This window comes from Babylonia areolata, chromosome 14, assembly GCF_041734735.1.
Source record: "Babylonia areolata isolate BAREFJ2019XMU chromosome 14, ASM4173473v1, whole genome shotgun sequence".
Classification (NCBI taxonomy): domain Eukaryota; kingdom Metazoa; phylum Mollusca; class Gastropoda; order Neogastropoda; family Buccinidae; genus Babylonia; species Babylonia areolata.
Window position 1 is genome coordinate 4,217,576 of NC_134889.1, and position 10,000 is coordinate 4,227,575.

Below are 10,000 nucleotides of genomic sequence, written 5' to 3' on the forward strand. Positions count from 1 at the left end.
GTAGGCCCTGGTGGTGGTGGTGGTTGTTGATGTTGAGAAGATCAGCTGTTAACTCACGGGCTGCTCTCCCGGCCAGGGAGAGCGCGTCGCTACACTACAGCGCCACCCTTTTGTGTGTGTGTGTGTGTGTGTGTGTGTGTGTGTGTGTGTGTGTGTGTGTGTTTTCCAGCGCGCAGTTTTATTTCTTTTTCCTATCGAAGTGGATTTTTCTACAGAAATTTGCCAGGAACAACCCTTTTGTTGCCGTGGGTTCTTTTACGTGCGCTACGTGCATGCTGCACACGGAACCTCGGTTTATCGTCTCATCCGAATGACTAGCGTCCAGATTACCACTCAAGGTCTAGTGGAGGGGGAGAAAATATCGGCGGCTGAGCCGTGAATAGATTCGAACCAGCGCGCTCAGATTCTCTCGCTTCCTTGGCGGACGTGTTACCTCTAGGCCATCACTCCATTACGTACAGGTAATGATACGATGTATGTTAATCACAGGACAGTTAAGCCAGACTTTGGTCAAGAAGCTAACTTGACTGTTATCTGTTACCAGATAACTGTGTGGTCCAGTAAGTTAAGTTGAGAACAACCAATGATGCTTTGCCTGATAATTAATCGTCGGCGCTTCGACAATTTACCTAGAAACCAAAGAATCTGTGATAAATGTTCCACAAACGACTTTTCTGATGAGTTTCACTATTTGTTTGTGTGTCCTTTTTTCTTTTCTTTTTTTTTTTCTAATACTTAATACTTTTTTTTCCAACCTCTGTGTGTGTGTGTGTGTGTGTGTGTGTGTGTGTGTGTGTGTGTGTGTGTGTGTGTATGTAGGCGAACCGGATATGAGTGTGTAGGTAAAACGATTATGATTGTGTAGGCAAAACGAAGATGCAAAACGAATATGTGTGTAGGCAAAACGAATGTGAGTCTAGAGGCGAAACGAATAGGCAAAAGGAATATGGGTGTGTGGGCAAAACGAAGATGAGTTTGTAGGCAAAACGAAGATGAGTTTGTAGGCCAAACGAAGATGAGTGTGTAGGCAAAACGAAGATGAGTTTGTAGGCAAAACGGAGATGAATGTGTAGGCAAAAAAAAGATGAGTGTGTAGGCAAAACGAATATGAGTCTGAAGGCAAAACGAATATGAGTATGTAGGCAAAACGAAGATGAGTTTGTTGGCAAAACGAAGATGAGTTTGTAGGCAAAACGGAGATGCGAAACGAGTAGGCAAAACGAATGTGAGTGTGTAGGCAAAACGAAGATGAGTTTGTAGGCAAAATGAAGATGAGTGTGTGGGCAAAACGAAGATGAGTTTGTAGGCAAAACGAATATAAGTGTGTAGGCAAAATAAGTAGGCAAAACGAATATGAGTGTGTAGGCAAAACGAGTAGGCAAAACCAATATGATTATGTAGGCAAAACGAGCAGGCAAAACAAATATTACTGATTAGTGAGTAGGCAAAACGAATATCACTTTGTAGGCAAAACGAATATGAGTGTGTAGGCAAAACGGACATGAGTGTGTAGGCAAAACAGCCCTGCCGACATGATGACGGAAAAAGGAAGTTTGCCGGTGTTGAGAAGGCGAAGGGGCGGAAGTTCAGCGCGGTGTGCGGAGTAGTTTAGTACTACTACTCACGCGAAGAGATCGGCGTGAGGTCTGTGGTGGCTGGCCGGCAGAGGGCGCGGTGGTCTGCCCCTGATCACGTGGTTCCTATTCACCTCGCTCACCGCTCCGCTCGACGGCAACCCCGCAGGTGTGTCTTTCCTGGGACTGTGAGGTGAGACAAGGGAAAAAAAGGAAAAAAAAAAAAAAAAAAAAAAAAGAAAGAAAGAAAGAAAGAAAAAACAAACAAACAACAACCACAAAACACACACACACACACACACACACACACACACACACACACACACACAGAGATTAGTTCTGATAGCGGAAGTTCAGATGAAAAAAAAAAAAAAAATGGCGACACAGACATACAAACAAAACAGTTTCACGTTCGGTCTCAGTCTGAAGTTGTCAAAACGTGCAGACTGCACTGATCCATAAACGCTACACCTCAGCGCGTTGGGTTACGCTGCTGGTCAGGTATCTGCTTGGCAGATGTGGTGTAGCGTATATGGTTTTGTCCGAACGCAGTGACGCCTCCTTGAGCTACTGAAACTGAAACTGATACACCTTAGCTGCTGAAACAAACAAACAAACAAAAATGTAACAGAGAAATAAATGAATGAATAAATAAAACAATCAAACAATAAATCACAAATTTAATAAGCAGATGCCTAATCTTGGCATAAACCAAACTCAGGCCTTACAAGCCAATGCTTTAGGTTCGTACGTGGAGTGATGGCCTAGAGGTAACGCGTCCGCCTAGGAAGCGAGAGAATCTGAGCGCGCTGGTTCGAATCACGGCTCAGCCGCCGATATTTTCTCCCCCTCCACTAGACCTTGAGTGGTGGCTTGGACGCTAGTCTTTCGGATGAGACGATAAACCGAGGTCCCGTGTGCAGCATGCACTTAGCACACGTAAAAGAACCCACGGCAACAAAAGGGTTGTTCCTGGCAAAATTCTGTAGAAAAATCCACTGCGATAGGAAAAAAACAAATAAAACTGCACGCAGGAAAAAATACAAAAAAATGGGTGGCGCTGTAGTGTAGCGACATGCTCTCCCTCTGGGAAGAACAGCCCGAATTTCACACAGAGAAATCTGTTGTGATAAAAAGAAATACAAATACAAATGCAAAACATTAACATAGGATGGGGTGAAAAAACAGAAAAGAAAAAAACAACCCCCCAAAAACTGCCGATGGCTATAAGATAATTATATATTAACTACATTCATATTGAACTTTGACACAAAGCTCAGGTGACTCACTTATGGGAGGTACCCATCCCTGGAAAGCAGGGGAGGGGGGTGGGGGTGGGAGGGGGCCCAAGGAGAAGTCTCAAAAGTGTCAACAATCTATATTGGTCACTGTGGTTACTCTTTATGTTGATTCGTACGTACTCGTGATTGTGTGTGTGTGTGTGTGTGTGTGTGTGTGTGTGTGCGTGTGTGTGTGTGTGTGTGTGTGTGTGTGCGTGTGTGTGTGTGCGTGTGTGTGTGTGTGTGTGTGTGTGTGTGTGTGCGTGTGTGTGTGTGTGTGTGTGTGCGTGTGTGTGTGTGTGTGTGCGTGTGTGTGTGCGTGTGCGTGTGTGTGTGTGTGTGTGTGCGTGTGCGTTATTGTTATGTTGCCTGGTTAATTAGCGTATGTTTTGACTATGATAAACGTGATGTGTTCAGTTTGGCTGTCATATTGCCTGCGTTGATTTATTTGTGCATACTTTTAGGTCACTTATTCTCAACATTGTGTATTTCATTGTATAGCGCGGTGGGCCCTAGCTGAGGTGGGGGTGTCGCGCTATATAAGCCTTCCTATTATTATTATTATTATCATTATTATTAACTTGATTCCCCCCCCCCCACCCGAGCACAGCCAGGCCACAGCGCGGACCACCATCATACAGCAAACACCGACACCTCCAGCACGTCAGCGGCTAGAACACAGCGAGAACCACCATCATACTGCAAACACCAACATCTCCAGCACGTCAGCGGCTAGAACACAGCGAGGACCATCACCACCATCATACCGCAAACACCGACACCTCCAGCACGTCAGCGGCTAGAACACAGCGCGGACCCGTCCCTCGAACCAGCAGCCAGAACTATGCCCCCACCCCCCTCCTCATCCCCCCCTCCACCCCCTCCCCCTCTCGCAGGACCACAGGACCAGCGCCTCTACCACATCCACCTCTGATGGATTAGACCACGGTCACGAACAACTTGACCTTAAGGGCGAAACGCAAAATAGGTTAAAACTCACTCACTCACTATCAAGGACCACAGGACCAGCGCCTCTACCACATCCACCTCTGATGGATTAGACCACGGTCACGAACAACTTGACCTTAAGGGCGAAACGCAAAATAGGTTAAAACTCACTCACTCACTATCATTATCATTATGATTGTCATTATTATCATTATTATCATCATTACTGTTACTATTATTAAGTTTGCCGTATGGAATACTCCGCACGCGCATGCGCGGAGTTTGGAACATTTTGTTTCATTGACACTTGACATCCAATGGCGACGGGCGCAATAGCCGAGTGCTTAAAGCGTTGGACTTTCAATCTGAGGGTCCCGGGTTCGAATCACGGTGACGGCGCCTGGTGGGTAAAGGGTGGAGAATTTTACGATCTCCCAGGTCAACATATGTGCAGACCTGCTAGTGCCTGAACCCCCTTCGGGTGTATATGCAAGCAGAAGATCAAATACGCACGTTAAAGATCCTGTAATCCATGTCAACGTTCGGTGGGTTATGGAAACAAGAACATACCCAGCATGCACACCCCCGAAAACGGAGTATGGCTGCTACATGGCGGGGTAAAAACGGTCATACACGTAAAAGCCCACTCTTGTGCATACGAGTGAACGCAGAAGAAGAAGAAGAAGACGTCCAATGGCACAGGAGCATCAGTCTGAACTAGTCTGACCCGAACTCAGAAAGCTTAATCAGTATTGGCCGTGGCCCCTTCTGAAAGGGGTACAGCAAGTACGACTAATTCACACCAGTTTGCAGAATGGCTAATCAAAACAGCGATAATCATACTGACTCGAAAATTTCGAGTAAAAGTTAGACGCGCATGCGCAAGATCCAAGATGGCCGCGGAACTCTCCAGCGGTCTATTGACAGGCAGGCAACTCACGTGGTCTTCTCGAGACACCATAGGCGGAACTCGTTCTCCCACAGCCAATGATACTGGGGCTTTTCACGGCGTGGGGGGCGTGGCTTCTCTCTTCGAACTTCGTACAGCTGTCCGTAGCGCGGATTGGTCACGAACTGACGGCTCCTATACTCCGCCCACTCCTTATTTGGAATGAGTGCCTCGTACACAAGTTCTGGTAAGATAAAGCAAAATAGTATACTGATGGGTCATGGTGATGATGATGATGATGATGACGATGTTGTGTTCTGCGGGAATGAAACCCAGTAGTACACTGATGATGGTGATGATGATGGTGATGGTGATGATGATGGTGATGGTGGTGGTGGTGATGAAGATGGTGGTGATGCTGATGATGATGATGCCGATGATGATGCTGATGATCGTGGTGATGGTGTTGATGATGGTGATGATGATGACGGTGATGATGATGATGATGATGATGATGATGATGATGATGATGGTGGTGGTTATGAAGATGGTGATAATGATGATGGTGATGGTGGTGGTGATGATGATGGTGATGATGATGATGGTGATGATGATGATGATATTCATGGTGATGGTGGTGATGATGGTGATAATGAATATGGTGGTGGTTATGAAGATGGTGATAATGATGATGGTGATGGTGGTGGTGATGATGATGATGATGATGATGATGGTGATGGTGGTGGTGATGATGATGGTGATGATGATGATGGTGATGGTGGTGGTGATGATGATGGTGATGATGATGATGATGATGATATTCATGGTGATGGTGGTGATGATGGTGATGATGATGATGGTGGTGGTTATGAAGATGGTGATAATGATGATGGTGATGGTGGTGATGATGACGGTGATGATGATGATGATGATGATGCTGATGATCATGGTGATGGTGGTGATGATGATGATGATGATGATGCTGATATTCATGGTGATGGTGGTGATGATGGTGATGATGATGATGGTGGTGGTTATGAAGATGGTGATAATGATGATGGTGATGGTGGGGATGATGACGGTGGTGGTGGTGGTGGTGGTGGTGATGATGATGATGATCCTCACCGAATTCGTCCGAGCGGGACGACAGCTCAGGCGCTTTTTCGGACCAAGGGCGTCTCCGACCGAGGCGCTGGGTCCTGCGAGAGCTCAGGGGGTCCATGGTCACACGTACGGGAAGCCTGGAAGTTTGAGAGGCTTCTCGCCTGGGTGTGGTGGCCCAGGAGTCGTTCTGTGAGCGGCAGGGTGAGCTGCTCTGTGATCTGTCCTGTGTGGGCAGGGGGGTGGGGTAGATGGGGTTGAGGGTTTGTGTGTGTGTGTGTGTGGGGGGGGGGGGGGGGGGGCGGGGGGGGGGGGGTGGGGGTGGGGGGCGGAATGAATATGAAAGAGTTTTTTGTTGTGAAATCGCAAGCGCGCTTGTGTACGTGTGTATTCGTCTTCAGTTTAACGTCTTTCCACTTGAAGTGATATTAGACGAATGTGTGTGTGTGTGTGTGTGTGTGTGTGTGTGTGTGTGTGTGTGTGTGTGTGTGTGTGTGTGTGTGTGTGCCCCTTCTGTCGCCAAAGCATTCATTCCGTGTGTATCATAATTATCTGCTTTGAGTATGTATTTTCTCAAACTATTCTCTTTGTCCGCATTGTGTACATTTACACGTCTTCTTTGTGTTTTTCTCGTGTGTGTGTGTGTGTGTGTGTGTGTGTGTGTGTGTGTGTGTGTGTGTGTGGGTGGGTGGGTGGGTGGGTGGTCGTGTGTGTGTGGGTGGTATTGATTTGAAATACTTTATAATTACTCTGTTTTTCTTTTAAAATTTTTAATGGGAATTGAATTTGAAAATAAAATTTTTTTTCGTGCTTATACTTTTGTCTCGGTACCTATTTTCTTATTCGCATTTGTTCAACAGAAGCCTTTCAGTATGCCCAGAGTAGCTTACCTGGCTAGGATTTCGTTTGCTCAGCCTGGAAAACCCCGTTTTCTTTGACCCGAAAGAACCGGAGTCTGATTGGCTGCAGAGCGATGACGTCACGTCACGTGATGACTTTCTGGCTGCGTCACGTGGCTTGCCTGTCCATGACCTCTGGTAGAGGGCGTGGTAACGGAGCATGCTGTTTCTATCCATTGCGCGTGCGTGTTGTGATCAAAAGGAGCAGAGACAAAAGCTGCTTTTGCTCACTGAAACAAAGTTGTTTATTTATTTATTTATTTATTTATTTTATATTAAATCCATATTCCTCTTCTTCTTCTTCGTTCGTGGGTTGCAACTCCCATGTTAACTCATAATTTTTTATGTACACGGGTAGGATTTTACGTGTTTGACCGTTTTTACCCCGCCATGTAGGCAGCCATATTCCGTTTTCGGGGGTGTGCATGCTGGGTTTGTTCTTGTTTCCACAACCCACCGATCGCTGACATGGATTACAGGATCTTTTACGTGTGTATTTGATCTTCTGCTTGCGTATACACAAGAAGGGGGTTCAGGCACTAAGCAGGTCTGCACATGCGTTGACCTGGGAGATCGGAAAAATCTCCACCCTTTACCCACCAGGCGCCGTCACCGTGATTCGAACCCGGGACCCTCAGATTGAAAGTCCAACGCTATAACCACTCGGCTATTGCGCCCGTCACAACTATTAATTATTTAGTGAGTAGAAACAAACGTCTGTTGACTGGTTTGATATTCATTTCCCTTGAAGTTGTTATGGATACATTGTGATTGATTCGACAAACAAAAGTACATCTCTATGAGTGGACGAATTTGACAAAATCTTCTTGTTTTATTTATCTACATTCAGGAGATAGATAACACCAGTTCTGTTTACATCATGTGTGAGTGACGTAAACAATACTATATTATACATTATGTTGACAATCAACATATGTGCAGACCTGCTAGTGCCTGAACCCCCTTCGTGTGTATATGCAAGCAGAACATCAAATACGCACGTTAAAGATCCTGTAATCCATGTCAGCGTTCGGTGGGTTATGGAAACAAGAACATAACCAACATGCACCCCCCCCCCCCGAAAACGGAGTATGGCTGCCTACATGGCGGGGTAAAAACGGTCATACACGTAAAAGCCCACTCGTGTACATACGAGTGAACGCAGAAGAAGAAGAAGTTGTTATTTTTTCTGTATCTTGAATACATCTCTGTTCCCGATCGATTGATGTGGCCATTGTGAATGGATCGTCAGCCCCTTGCCACTCGTGTTTTTCTGATTTGTGTTGCTTTCATGTAATACTTCGTGTTCTCTTTAAACCCGACCCACTCGGGGCTTTACCTGAAATGAACATGAATTGTCTTGTCTTGTTGTTTTGTCGTCTTGTTGTCTTGTCTTGTCCTGTCCTGTCTTCTTGTTTTGTCTTGTCTTGTCTTTTTGTTCTGTCTTGTCTTGTCTTGCCTTGTCTTCCTGCCCTTGTCTTGTTTTGTCTTCTTGCCTTGTTTCGTCTTGTCTTGTCTTTTTGTCTTGTCTTGTCCTTTCCTTGTCTTGTTTTGTCTTATTGTCTTGTCCTTGTCTTGTTTTGTCTTGTCTTCTTCTTATGTCTTCTTGCTTGTTTTGTCTTCTTGTTTTGTCTTCTTGTCTTGTCTTCTTGTCTTCCTGTCTTGTCTTCCTGTCTTGTCTTGTCTTCCTGTCTTGTCTTCCTGTCTTGTCTTGTCTTCCTGTCTTGTCTTGTCTCCCTGTCTTGTCTTGTCTTCCTGTCTGGTCTTGTCTTGTCTCCCTGTCTTGTCTTGTCTCCCTGTCTTGTCTTGTCTCCCTGTCTTGTCTTCCTGTCTTGTCTTGTCTCCCTGTCTTGTCTCCCTGTCTTGTCTCCCTGTCTTGTCTTGTCTTCCTGTCTTGTCTTGTCTTCCTGTCTTGTCTTGTCTCCCTGTCTTGTCTCCCTGTCTTGTCTCCCTGTCTTGTCTTGTCTTCCTGTCTTGTCTTGTCTTCCTGTCTTGTCTTCCTATCTTGTCTTGTCTCCCTGTCTTGTCTTGTCTCCCTGTCTTGTCTCCCTGTCTTGTCTTGCCTTGTCTTGCCTTGTCTTCCTGTCTTGTCTTCCTATCTTGTCTTCCTGTCTTGTCTTGTCTTCCTGTCTTGTCTTGTCTTCCTATCTTGTCTTCCTATCTTGTCTTCCTGTCTTGTCTTGTCTCCCTGTCTTGTCTCCCTGTCTTGTCTTGTCTTGTCTCCCTGTCTTGTCTTCCTGTCTTGTCTTGTCTCCCTGTCTTGTCTCCCTGTCTTGTCTTCCTGTCTTGTCTCCCTGTCTTGTCTCCCTATCTTGTCTTCCTGTCTTGTCTCCCTGTCTTGTCTCCCTGTCTTGTCTTTTTGTCTTGTCTTGTCTTCCTGTCTTGTCTTGTCCTCCTGTCTTGCCTTGTCTCCCTGTCTTGTCTTCTTGTCTTGTCTTGTCCTCCTGTCTTGTCTTGTCTCCCTGTCTTGTCTTCTTGTCTTGTCTTGTCCTCCTGTCTTGTCTTCCTGTCTTGTCTTGTCCTCCTGTCTTGCCTTGTCTTGCCTTGTCTTCCTGTCTTGTCTTCCTGTCTTGTCTTGTCTTGCCTTGTCTTCCTGTCTTGTCCTCCTGTCTTGTCTTGTCCTCCTGTCTTGTCCTCTTGCCTTGTCTTGTCTTCCTGTCTTGTCTTCCTGTCTTGTCCTCTTGCCTTGTCTTGTCTTCATGTCTTGTCTTATCTTCATGTCTTGTCCTCTTGCCTTGTCTTGTCTTCCTGTCTTGTCTTCCTGTCTTGTCCTCTTGCCTTGTCTTGTCTTCCTGTCTTGTCTTGTCTTCCTGTCGTCCTCTTGGCTTGTCCTCTTGCCTTGTCTTGTCTTCCTGTCTTGTCTTGTCTTCATGTCTTGTCTTGCCTTGTTTTGTCCTCTTGTCTTGTCTTGTCTTCTTGTTTTGTCTTCTTGTTCTGTCTTGTCTTCGTGTCTTGTAAATGCACTCAGAGTTCGTGAGCAGAAATGTAATCCACTCAGCCTGTTTGGACAGAAGTCTTATCTTCCGTGGATTCAAACAGATGAAACGAGCCGTGAGCTGACACATTCTGTGTTCACGTGAATTGTAACGTCACAAGCCTTCAAAAAAAAAAACCCAAAAAAAACCACCCCCACACAGTTTGGACCCAGGATAAAAAAATAAAATAAAAAAAAGTAAGAAAAAGACGAAGTTATCTGCCGTTCCTTGGCCTATGAAGATACAAACATCTAGATTAAAAAAAAAAAAAAAAAAAAAAAAAAAATCTGTCAAAACGAACCCTTGCGATTTTTCAATAAGTAAATGAACTGGC

At 45.6% G+C, this 10,000-nt stretch overlaps 1 protein-coding gene across 1 annotated transcript in view; it reads right to left on the minus strand.

Annotated features, from left to right (window-relative positions):
• Positions 1-10,000, minus strand: part of LOC143289415 (uncharacterized) — a 19,885-nt gene that overhangs the window by 6,110 nt on the left and 3,775 nt on the right. The window contains exons 2-6 of the mRNA XM_076598379.1: positions 6,683-6,921; positions 5,817-6,018; positions 4,743-4,935; positions 1,626-1,760; positions 1-7 (exon numbers count right to left, since the gene is read on the minus strand). The exon at positions 1-7 is cut by the window's left edge and continues 280 nt beyond it. Coding sequence (XP_076454494.1) covers positions 1-7; positions 1,626-1,760; positions 4,743-4,935; positions 5,817-6,018; positions 6,683-6,868 — 723 coding nt within the window. The 5' untranslated portion in view covers positions 6,869-6,921. The remainder of the gene's footprint in view (positions 8-1,625; positions 1,761-4,742; positions 4,936-5,816; positions 6,019-6,682; positions 6,922-10,000) is intronic.